The sequence below is a fragment of the Serinus canaria genome, chromosome 10 (genome assembly GCF_022539315.1).
Source record: "Serinus canaria isolate serCan28SL12 chromosome 10, serCan2020, whole genome shotgun sequence".
Classification (NCBI taxonomy): Eukaryota; Metazoa; Chordata; class Aves; order Passeriformes; family Fringillidae; genus Serinus; species Serinus canaria.
This window is the reverse complement of record NC_066324.1, coordinates 10581990-10595175: the sequence shown is the minus strand read 5'-3', so window position 1 is coordinate 10595175 and position 13186 is coordinate 10581990. Positions and strand designations below refer to the sequence as shown.

The 13186-nt window shown below is 38.0% G+C and overlaps 1 protein-coding gene across 1 annotated transcript in view; it reads left to right on the top strand.

Moving 5' to 3' along the window:
- The window catches only part of GALK2 (galactokinase 2), a 46303-nt gene extending 43302 nt beyond the window's left edge, over positions 1-3001 (top strand). Inside the window, exon 10 of the mRNA XM_030228432.2 lies at positions 2517-3001. Within this exon, the coding sequence (XP_030084292.2) occupies positions 2517-2724 (208 nt within the window). The 3' untranslated portion in view covers positions 2725-3001. The remainder of the gene's footprint in view (positions 1-2516) is intronic.
- Positions 3002-13186: the final 10185 nt, after the last annotated feature.

Genomic DNA, 13186 nt, shown 5'->3' with positions numbered 1-13186 from the left:
TTACCTCTTAAAAGCACAGTTATTTTTAAAAAGAACTACTACCATGTCTCGCCGACTGTTTCATTTTTACTCCCTCCATTTATTCTTTTATTCTTCTTTCCTTTGCTGCACTACTCATATTTTTTACATATTTACACACCCCCATAAGCTAATTCTCTTTGTGTCCAGTGAAGACTGGAACACGATAGATAAACATTTCCTGAAGCAAAGGCCAAACCTGGGAGTGGGAGCTGAGTGGCCCAGCCTGGACTCCAGACCCACGATCCTCCTCCCTGCCTTCCCTGGCCCTGCGCTGCAGCACAGCCCAGCCGCACACGGGGCCTTTCCCACACATGAAACCCACACCTCCCACTGCGTGGGGCAGCTCCCCATCCACAAGACTGTCTGCTCAGACTCCTCTCCAAAAAGATCCCAGTGCACAAGAGGAGTGTCTGGCCAGGAATCCCACTTTACCAGAGGGGTCCAGCTTAGTACTGAACTGATTAAAACTTGAATGAGGCAGTTTCAGACCTGTTCCAAAGAGAATTTCCTTGTGTTTGATCTAGAAACCCCCCAGGCATCACATCTCCTGCAAAAATAGAATTAGGTGCTCCCTCCTGGATCCAGGTACCTGATTTTCAGATGGTGCAGCACTGCCCATCAGGTTCCTCAGCAGTCCCAGGTGGCTGCTATCACCACATTTGACACTGTTAAGCCACAGTATTTTGAAACACAGTGACTTCAGCTCTGCAACATGCATATTTTCTGTCTACTTTACGCTTTATTTCAACTAAGTATTCGAAAATGACTCAGTAAAAATGAGGCATGAGCATGACCACAGAGAATTATGAAATCAATAAAAGGTTCAGAACAATTCTGAAGGGATTTCGGTTGCCTACCAAAATAAAAGCCAGACACCATCTGAAATACAAAGTTCTGTCTGAGGTAACAGACGAAATAAGTACAGACAGTTGATTTAACAGACTCTGAAAAGTGGATTGGGCCTTATAAAGTCAATGGGAATATCCTTATTGATTGCAGCTGATACTGGATTGGATCCTGCTCATTTTAGGAGGTTGCTCCATGGACTAGAAACTACCAAAATTGCATCAGAGAATGAGTAGCTTACAGGAATAACAATAAGTAAAATAAAACACCAACAGGAAATGCAGAATGAACACAAAATCGAGTCAGTATGAAGGGTGGCACCACACAGACACACTGAAGAAAGTGTTTCTGTTCAAGAAGAGATGTGTGTTTAGAATCAAACACATATGCAAGTACTTGCCTGAAATATGACCTAAACCTCTACTAACCCAGCACTACACCAGATTCATTTAACATAAAATGCACACATGAAGAATTACAACAGCCCACTCCAAATGAGCTGTCATTTTCCAATGCTATTCACATGATATTGTCTCTCTAACATACTCTAGGGCTGGTGAATCTGCCTATGCATGGCTACTGGAAACACATCAAAAGTATTTGTTTGTAAATCAGATTAGATCTCCCACAAGAGTAAGATTTCAGATGAGTTTTCTAAATATGAGGGTTCTGTTCTCATTAAGTTAGAAAAGGCCCAAAGTAACTTATTACATGGTCTTTTCCTACTTTTTCCAAGTAAAGATCAGGAACACAGGTAAGCAAACTATTGAAAACAGTCTAAATTCGAATGAGATGGCATCTGAGTCTTGCAGTGCTACAGCAGGGGATTTGCTCTAGGACATTTCTAGCAGGCCAGTATCTTGAGGCTGGGAATGGTTTATATTTTGCATGTCATTTATTTGTCATTGTTCTTTCTGTTCACACTCCTGATTAAGAGCATTTTTTTATTTTGGGACTACCTTCATACTTTACCTCCACTGCTGTCAGTCTTGATGTTCCTCTAAAGAGAGATACCCTACTATGTCCATTCAGCATAAACGGAAGTTTATGTGAGTTTATTTATACAGAGTGCAGTGACTCTATGACTTTTTCAGAGTCTCTGAACTCTCCTTTTCTTGACTGGCATGCTCAGCAGTCCTGCAGAAGCCTGTGAATCTTCAGCATGGTTTAGATCTGTCCTGGAAGAATAGAGCTATTTGTCTTTGCCACATTAGAAAATGGCTTGCATGCCTACATCCTGTGCAATTAGTTTATGAACCCTCTTTTGTTATTTTTGTCATGTATTTCTGTTTTCACTTCTGATGTCTTATGAATGTTGCTAACACAATTCCTTTCTTCTGCTTTCTTCATCTCAGCTGTGCTGTGATCCTAAAAACAGCTGATGCTGAAGCTTTAGAAAACAGGGGGACTTTTGGAACTGACAGAAGTTACTATATTGCAGTTTAAAGCATCAGCACTTTTCTTTGGTCCAAAAGGGTAACTGCAAATTGCTGTAGAGTTACATATAAGCAAGTGAACATCAGAAAAGTCTTGATGACATGGGAATACTCAAAACACAACTGAGTTTTCTATAAAAATTTTATATATGACAAAGTACATCTTTTTGACATTATTTTACATTATTTTTTTCCCCTGTTATTTTCTTTTAGGCAATTTGGGGCCATTGGGTCACGTCTGACTGGAGCTGGATGGGGTGGCTGCACTGTGTCAATGGTGCCTACTGACAAGCTGAACACTTTCCTAAAAAATGTCAAAAAAGCTTATTACCAAACGGATGGCCAAAGGTTAGCAGTGGAGAATAACAGTCTGTTTGCTACCAAACCTGGAAGAGGAGCTTTGGTTTTTGTTGAGGCCTAAAGAACGTAAAAATTTTAAAGAAACTATGTAGAGCATTTAGAACTGGCAGTACTTCCCATGCCACAGTACATGAATGCTTTTTCTGGTTTGTATTGTAATGAGCAGTTGCTATTATCAAAATGTATTTCTGAAGAAGCAATTAAAAGAAAACTCATTGATTATAAAAGTCTTTTTTCCCCCCCATATTAAATATATCTTTCAGTATAAATATTGATTTACTAAAACCTATTGGCAGGGAAAACAGAAATTGAAATAAAGATGATGATTTGTTACAGTGTCTCTTCTTTTCCCTGCACTCTATTAAAAGAGAGATGAAGTGGGCAATGAGCTGCCTCAGTGGAGGGAGTGTACCTTGCAGTGTTTGCAGGGCTGTTCAGTGCTTTTCCTCTTCAGGTCCTGGACATTGTTTTGTTTGGAGTGTTCTGTAAAAAAGGAAGATTAAACTGAAGCATTCAAAAAATTGGAACGACCTTGCTAAACATTTGAAGTTTTCTATTCTCCACAAGTAGGACAATTACTGCTGTAATTAATAATAATATTGGAGGAGTACCTGCAGGCCAAGTAAAGCATTAGGAATATATTATTTTGAGTAGGACAACTTTTCTCCTAGTGATACTTGTTAGTATCATACCTCCTTTGTGGAGGTATGAAAGTTTCAACAAAAACTGATGTGACAACTTAAGTGAATGAGCAAGTAATGAAGGAAATGGATTTTAAGTTATCCAAACACCATACTCTCATGCTTGAGTCCCAGCTGTGCATCTACATCATAGGACATTTTCATTTTATGCAAAACTATTATAAAGGATTAAAAATGATCTAGTGACCTTGTAAAAGAACAATTAAAATGCAGAAGGAATAATTAAGAGAGAATTTATTGAGTTGTACTAAGCAAAAGTAAGTTCTAGGTAGGACCAAGGAAAAATGTCATTGACATTACTGACAAATTCTGACCTTGCTATCACTGTCTGCTCCTGCCATCTCCTATAACTGCTCTGGCAGTACAGACACACAGTTCATAACCTGCCTCCTTAGCAGGAGAAATAGTTGTGATTGCAGAAAGGGGAGTGTACATCAGGATCTCCCAAAGATGTCTTAACCCTGTTCCCAAGGGGAAAGTCAGGCTCCTGTGGCCTCTCTCTTGCACAAACTTCCACTTCTCTGCTCTCTCCAAAGAAAACCAAAGAGAAGATTTGGTTGTGTCACAGCCCTTGCAGCCATAAAAGACACAGCAAGAGTTGGCCCTGGGAAGGTTTTTGTGATGCTAAGCACAAGTTAATGTCCAGAAGTCTGGATCAAATTAGAGATCTCTCAGATTTTCTGTACATTACACATGCAAATTCAGGCCAAACCCAAATTCTCAGAAGCTCCTAATTCTGTGAAAAGATTCTGCCAAATCTGAGCACAGCAGATGAATGACAGCCAATGCAAACTACCAGATCTTTTCAGGAACCTCAGAGGGGAATGTCATAGCAATAGTATCAGTAGAGAAGATCTCTTACTTCTGAAAACCAGGAAAAGTAGAACAGAGTGCTTGGGTCAAGTAAATCAAACACTCAAGAGGAAAAGAATGGGCTCTGGGCACAAGGTGAGGAGATGAAAAGATGAATTGGAGGCAAGACAGTTACAAGGATGCATGTGAGAAGAGGAAAGCAAGGGAGAGGGGAAACAGTTCTGAACAATTGGCAGAATTATAGAATGGGCTGATCATAAACATTCCTTATTGCCATCCTGGAAATGCAGTATCTTGTAATCCATTTGTAATGTCGTAGATATACTGTGCATTCAAATAAATCTGTAGTTATAGAACCCCCCCCAAAAGTAAAAAAAAAAAAAAAAAAAGAGGGATCTTCAACAATGTTTAAGATAACTACAGGTATTTTGAAGAAAATATTGCTATTGCTTTGTTACCAACTGCCTAACAAAATACAATCCTGAGATTACTCCAGTGAGTTCCTATTTATTATCCTGTCATAAAAATGGAGTAGAATACAGTAAATACCAGTCCTTTCATTAAGATATTTGCATAGAACTTTAGTTCAACTGGATTCATGGAAAGAATAATCAGCATATAAGCAGAATAAAAATGTATTATGGGGTTTTTTTCTTCTTTCTTAAGTTGAGCATGACACACAAGGTCATAGAATCTTCCCCACAACACGCAGGCTGCAGTACATTTCAAAATTTTTCTGTCAATGAATCTTATAAATTATATTCTCATAAGCAAAGAAAAGGAAACCAGTACAAAAGGATAAACCACAAGTTCTAAACTTCTGGTGAATCTCTTTCACAGTAAAATTTAGACCTAACTTCCATGGAAAAACATACAGAATTCAAAACATTTACATAAAAAGGGCACTCGCATTCTTATTTAGTGACTATATATAGGAAGTAAATGTTTCTTTTTAAACAAACAAAAAATGTGTTGGGTTTTTTTTGCTTGCTTTTTAAACCTTTAAAGACATGTTTGTACATCATGGTGAATCAATGATCAGAGCATGAGAATGACAAGGGGCAAAGATACTAGAAGTATCTCTAAACATAAAGCAAGAAGATTTTGATGAAAATGTCTAAGTCTAGAGCAGAAGATCATGAGCATATTGCCTAAGCAAGACTTTGCAGGTCTGTTTTCTTAGTAGCTTTTCCTGACTACCTTTTAAAAATCTCTTCTACAGCTAGAGTAATGCTGATTGGTAAATCAGATCATAGAATTGTTTAGGTTGGAGAAGACCTCTAAGACCATCAAGACTACCATTAAGCCAGCAGTGACAAGTGCACCACAAACTGTGAGCCCAAGTGCCACATTCAACATATCTTTGAAATCCATCCAGGGATCACCACCACTGCCCTGGGGACGCTGTTCCAGTGCTTGACAATCCTTGCCATGAAGAACTTTTTCCAAATATCCAATCTAAACCTCCTCTGGTGAAACTTCTGATCAATGATGGAATGGCTCAGAGAGCACTTCCACCAGGTCTCTTGGTTCCCTTGGGTGGATTCATCCAGCCCCAGAGACTTGTGAGTGTCAAGTGGCAGTGAAGTCACTGACAATCTCCCCTTGGATTACAGGTGCTTCATTCTAATCCCTGTCCCTGTCCTCTAGCTCAGGGGTTTTGGTACCCAGAGAACAACTGCTCTTACTATTAATGCCTTCTCTGCCTCAGTCTTTAAGTGCCTCAGGCGTTTCCTCATCCTTTGTCACTATGTTATTACCCCCTGCCCCCAATAAAGGTTAACATAAGCTATGATTATCCATGGAGTGTAATTTTATCTAAAGGACTGACTGTAATTCATTCAATCAGGAATTTAATCTTAGCATGCAGTAAATGGGCTCTAAACATTTCCAAAATGGATCTGAAATGGAGATGCTGTTAGACACCCGGGTGCAGCATCATTGCCTGGTGCCATATTAATACCCTGTATTAGGGTAATCCCACTGACATGTATGTCTTCATCACTGCACTTGCTGACTGTGTCTCTTGCTCAGGAACACGCTCATCCTCTGAAATAGCACGAGAGCAATTTTACCATTCACTCGACAGGAGGGGATTGCGACCGTGCATTTGACGTTTGCTGTCTTGGACACAGCACACACACAGACATATGGCAACCCAATATATAGTAATTACTTACATAACATTTTCGGGAATATTGGTTTCTAGTTAATATGATCTGAATGCCAACTTTTATTTTAGCAACTGCTGAGTACTTAGTATAATCCTTCTGAAATTCCTCTCCGAGTCCATGTGTCTCTTTAATAACATCTTGATATGTTGGAGCAACTGCTGCACTACAGTTTCAGTCAAGTGAAAGATTTGTATTTTCAGCTAACTATGAAGCTTATTTGTGTGCTAAATCCTAACTAGATCTAGTTAAAGATACACAACATTCACAAGAGTATCCTGTTCTAAAAAAAGTTACCTTGCAAATTATAGCTGTTCTGGGCAGGACTGAAGTAATGCTCCCTGATTCTTGTCATTGTAAGGTTCATCAAAAAAAAACCCAACCTCTATAAAAGAACTTATACTAAAAAGTACCAGTAGCATGAAAACTGGACTGGTAAGACAAAGTAATGAAACCTGTGCTATGAATCATGCACCACATTAAATTGAGATTGAAGGCTAGGAATTGATAAGAGAGACTAGTTCACAGTGCAGAAAGGACTACAGTGAGGAATGTAAGCCCTGCTTGACAGATTTTCCCAGTGCACTGAGAACTGGCAGAGGAAGCATTGCCAAGCAATGCTGCCGACACATCCGTCCTCCCTCAGCTCAGCAGTTCAGCCAGTTCATTCATCAAATGCTCATCTGAGATTCAATATCTCATAAAATAGAGACAAGAGAATAATTCTGGTAGTGATCTTATCTCTTGTACTCTGTCCTGTGCTTTTGGACTTGTGTCACAAGTAATTGAGATTCTCTGAGACATGACAGACCACAGCCTCCTGTGACAGCCCCAGGTTCACAGAGACAGGTGTCACTGTGCTGAGGGTGGGCAGTGCCCAGCCAGCTCCTCTACAGCCTCCCCGTGCCCCAGACTGCAGTGCTGCCCTGCCTTGGACAGCAGGGCAGAGCTGGGGCTGCTACATTGGCAACCACTGCTTCTTGAGGACGTGATTTTCCTCTGGTCACCTACGACTGTTTGACCAGTGAAACCTGTGGGTGAACTTTTTCTGGAGCTCTTGAAGCCTCTGCAGGTTTGGTCACTGATTTCATCACAATGTGGATTCACCCAGCCCATACTCCCTGCAAACAGTTCAAGCAATACAATAACAAATAGTGAGAGTTTGCACATAGAGCTAAAATGCCCAAATCTTTTAAGGCACACAGACCAAATTCATCATAGGTGTCAGACCTAGCAATGGAAAAACTATAGACAAGGAAAAAATGTTTAAGCTTCAGATGAGAAGACATTAAGGAGCTTTCAGAATTAATTGATCATTAAAATGCTTGAGATTGATTTCCAACAGCAGTGCTTCCTGTAGAAGCAACAAACTGAGGAGGATTCATACAAAAGCACTGGGTATACTTATTGGATTTTAAGTCCAATGCATTTTGAGAACTGCTATCATCTTCTAAACCTTTTTTTTTTGTTGGCCAAAATTACACATTATTATTAAAAGGAAAAAAAAAAATATCTTCCCACTAAAGCACAACTTTCTGCACTTGGCACATGAGAATCAAATAAATCAATAAAGATTAGATGTACTTCAGACTGAAACACAACTAGTGCCCAAGCAGCTGTCTTCTTTCCAGCCAAGCTGCGTGTGATTTGGGGTGGGAATAAAAATATATTTTATCAGCCAATGATCAAGCCAGATGTGTGGGGTTCTTTTTTTAAAATAGAAATTAATTTTTCAAGGCATACTGAAGCAGGTTTGTATGAAGCTCTTACAGCAATTCCTCAGGAATATTAAATACTTTATTTTTTGCCAAATTCCATATGGTGGAAGGTTTTATTCACGTTGTTCTGCATTTTCTGGTTTCTTATCTGTCCCTCATGTGACAAATACATGTATTTATTTCTGTTGGCTGAGCTGTTTTGACATTGAGCAGGATTTTTTAATTGTGTTCTACTGATCAATTATCAACAGAATGAAATTGTTCTGATTAAATGCTGAAGCACTTTCTACTGACTTTGTCCCTGGGAACATTCTTTCCTATCTCCTTCCTTTTCAGGCTTCGATCTAGAAGAGAATTCAGACAAGACCCTGTACTTGAGGGGAAAAAATTTAAAATACAGAGCAACACTTTTAAACATCTATAGCAGCTCCAAGAATAAGAAGTTTTTTATGAAGGGCTGAACCTGATTTTATTTAGGAACATAAAGCTCTAACTTTCATAGCTGAATTAAAAAGTCTAACTGAAACCAGAAGCTAAAATCAGAACCAAAAACACCTAGCAAGGATTTACAGAACTTCTGTCAGATTAAGTTAAAGCTCCACAGCTGAATCATAAACTTAGAGCCAAATACTATCTGTGATTAAAAAAATTTGGGGACAAAGGGTTAAAGGTAAAGGAAAAAATACCTATTGGGCCTTTTTTCAAGTTGGTTATGGTCAGGCCTTGGCCCTACAAATATATCCAGTCAAATTCCTCTGCAATCTTTCCACAGCCAATCTGACTATGTCAGCAGCAAAATAGATGAGGAGCTTTGAATAGCCTTGATTGAAAAAATTATTTTGTTTTTTTCATTTATTTTCAGAAGGCCATTTGAGAGAGTGAGGCCATTTGAAGGCCTGGGCAGCTTTTGTTTCTGAAGATCTATAACCCGATGATGGCCAGCAGGGAGAGAGGGGTCACTGGCTGCAAACGATTTTCAATACTTCCTCTAGAGGGAATAGGATGGTTTCTGGGAGCTGCAAGGACCTACAGGCCTCTTGCTATTGTTACTGAAAACCTTCAAAATTTATTGTCCTGCCTAAAGGTCATAAAATCTTTAACTTTCTTGATTATAAGATTGCAGTGGAATGCCTTCCTAAAGCTGATTTTTCATAAAACAAATGGTTAAAAAGATAAAATTTTTTGGATGGAACAACACTGTCAGGATTTGTGGGATTTCTTAGTACCACCCTCAGCTCTCAGCCCTTTGCACATGACTGCTCTGGGTGCCCTTTCTCCCTGCAAGCAAGGGCACAGCCATGACAGGAAATGCACACCAGCCTCTGGAGCTGAGACAGGGGCGCAGAGGGGCTTGCAGGGCTCTCCCCATCCCAAGGAAAATGGCAGCGACTTCACAAGCTCCTTCTGGTGAGCCTAAAGTTTTTGGTTAGCAGAGTTTGAATCTCAACGATCTGCTTTAGCTGCACTAATGAGATTTATTTTATTTCTTTGTAGGTGGTCTTTCATTTCTTAAATGCAATTAGCATACAGTTGTTGCCTGATGGTTTTATTTATTTTTGAAAGTGCCGACTACTGGACTTGCTTTCATAGTTCTCGCGTTTCCAGAATTGACTTTTGTGCTCCACAAGCCTATTTTCAGGAAATATTTTGTAAGAGGGATGATATTTTGAACTCTACTTTTAAGGCTGCAAAGTCTTCGGCTTTTTTCATTCCTTTGTCTGCTCATTAGGGGCCATCTTTAATTCCTAGATGTGTCTTTTGGAGTCAAGTTCATTTCCTTTGAAACATAAAACATAAAGAATACTTTCAGACTTTAGGCGAAGTTATATGTTCATTTTATGAGATTCTATGCTATATAAGATTTCAGGTGGGGCACTGAAATTCACATATTTGTCTCTTTCTAGGCTTTCTCTAAACATTTCCTGACATGTTCATTAGCTGCCTTTTGCTCATTTCATAAATGCATAAAAAACTATCTATCTGACCTGCTCAGCTTCAGCTGTATGATGAATAAAAGGTTTTAGGCTTTTATTCAAACTATGAAAAATTTCAACATTCCCATTTTTTTGAGGATGACACAGATGAGTGCTATGTAGTGTTTCCAACTCCTGAGTTGTATTACAGTCTTGATTTTTGTGATTCATGAATTTATAATTAATAGTCTCAAAAAAGAAAATGGAACATTTTTGAAAATCAACATCATGCATATTGCAAACTACAATAAACATGTCAGCAAAAGTGGATATACTAACAGTTTATGGTGGCCAATTTGCTACTTTATTCTTTTTTATAAATGGACAAATTATGACTGCCCATTGTGGTCACATTAAAGGGAGAATGGTGTGGAAATTTCTGTTCTCAATAAACCCATAAAAAAGTGGACAGAACTTATTTTTAGACTGAATTGTGCTCATAATGTGAATAGTCACCTAAAATCTGCTGAGAAAAACATAATCAGTTTCACAAGAAGTCTAAAATTTTCTTTTTATCCCATTAGTCAGCCTAATAACAAGTTTTACAATTTGTCCTTGTGAAGTTCATAAAAACAATGACAAATATAAAAATGCCACACTGAAAGTTGAGAAAAAAAAAGTTTTCCACTCTTCTATATGATGTTGCGAAATTGGTTGAAGTCAGTGCAGTTAAAGTACCATAACACAAACTGACCTCTGAATTCACTGAATAAGGGCTGGCCTGTTGTAACAGAAGCTGCTGAGGTTTTACAAGCGAGCTGAGGCGTCCCTATGCTGAATATGCTGAAAAGCAGTGGCAAAACTGCTTTTCCTTTAATGTGTTGAGTGCAAATTCTTCAATATACAGAAAACTGAAATGCTAAGAATCCCTTGAGAAAAGGTTTCAGAGAAACTCAAGCTTAAGTCTTCATTAAATCCTCCAAAAACATAGTAATTAAAGAAGTTCTGTGTGTGTCAGGGAATGAATTTAATTAATTAGCAAATCTTTGCTTGTGAAACCTCTTTGTTTTAAGATAAAAAGAACAAAGGGCTCTGAATATCTGTACCACACAAGAGATATGTCCTTTCTACATTCAGAAGGACACATGCCAGATAGAAATATGTCCAAATTCAGAAAATACTCGAAGTTTCCTCAAGATTTATAGATGTTTGGATTCAAAGAGTATAATTCAGGGCCATAATAGAACCAAGTCCATATACAAAGCTAGAATCCAGATATGAGAGGAGTTTCATTACATTCTGGGAGGTTTGATTTATGTTTCTCATTCAGCCTTATTCCCCAAAATCTAACAGAAATAAAGTAACCAAGCTGAAGTGCAGTCTCACTTCAGACATTTTAAATCATATGTTAGGTTAAAGGATAACAAGATGAGGAACCAATCAAACCTTTTTTCTGTATTTTTAAGTTTCTGTCTTTTAGGCAAACCACTTGCTGAGATTGTCTGCATTACTGTGGTCTGTCTCAGTCTAGAAAAGAGAAAACTGTCCCAGCTATTGTGGATCATAGCAGAAAAAGGAAACAAAATAAATGGGTGAGACTTGAGTAATGCATTCTTCTCCTCCCTGCCCCAGCTGGTTTAAACCACCTTGGCAAAAACTTCTGAAGAAAGGTTTTTAAATACAATACAGGTTGGTTGGGAAGTCCAAAAGGATATTGTTGTTTATAAACCAGAGGACAATGTCTCTTCAAGTGCAGGGGTATGAGACAGCATTATCAGTATCGTGGGCATGAAGAAAGTAGGAGATAAAGGACTTTGGCCACTGAATTCTGAGGAGCACAGAGGTGCATTCAACTATGAGCTGATACAAGAGGGCTGTAAAAATGGGAGAAATGTCAGTAAAGGATTTTATTAAACTGAGAAGACTAGCAGAAGGGAATAAGAAATTCTACATTCATATTACAAAATATTTATACTAAGATTTTTTTTTTAAGTAAGATTTTTGGTTTTCACCAAAATGAAGTACTATACTACTTAATTTCTGGCAAAGATTGATGGCACGGATCTAATATGCTACAGGAGACCATTCTCTGTTTCAAGCAGAAAAACTGCAGATGACAATAGACATGGAACATAAACACCTGCAAACCTGAGTTATTTTAAAAATTAATGCTGACTTTTGTGTACAGCCATTTAAGAAGAATCAAGGTGTGTGATAGAGTTTTATCAAGAATTAAACTAGTGTATCACATTTTAAACTGCAGTTTACTACAATCATGCCCTTACCTTAATCTAACTGATTCTTATCTCTGGCAAAAGCATTTTCCTTTTGTGAACTTTGAAAGCATTAAAATATGTTAGAAAGGAGAACTGGGAAAAAAACCCCAAACATGTAAAACATATTAAAAAAACAAACCAGCACAAATATTAATTATAAAAGGAAAAGTCTAACATAAATGCAGCTCTGTTCAAAGCCTCTGATGATTTAACCTACACAACAAACTTTAAGATGATATTCACCTCTGGCTTCTCTGCCCGGTTTTTTAAAAATATATCACATCTAATATTACTGCAACTGCCAGATCAGTAAAGAAACACTTTGTTGCTGAGTTTTTCTTCAGTTACATGCATTGTTGTTTTCCCCCCATAATCCTCTGTATTCTGTCAAGCATTTTACAACTTGACAGAATATAACTATATAATTTATGGTTTATAAATAGTGACAGAATCATGCATTGTTGTTTTCCCCCCATAATCCTCTGTATTCTGTCAAGCATTTTATAACTTGACAGAATATAACTATATAATTTATGGTTTATAAATAGTGACAGAATCATGGTTAGCACATTACCCATGTATGATCCTTCTAATATCAGAAGTATGTAAGGCAAACCTCTGCTATGGCTTTGGATTCCTTTGGCACAGTATTTATATGTTCACAACATTCACTTATTTCTTCATCTGCCACATATTTCCTGTCTTTAGGTAGATTTTTGCAAATTGAATCCTCTTCTAACAAAAATATAAAAATCATACATAGCATTTTCTTGGTACTTCAGGATGCACATCAGCCTTCCAGTGAACTGTTAACAGACTAAATTTCTCCTTAGTACTTTTTCCACACTTTTTTTTCTTCCCAGACAAAAGGCTATGCAAAGAGATTTCTCCACAGATAATGAACTGGTTAATGAAAAATGATGCTAAGAAG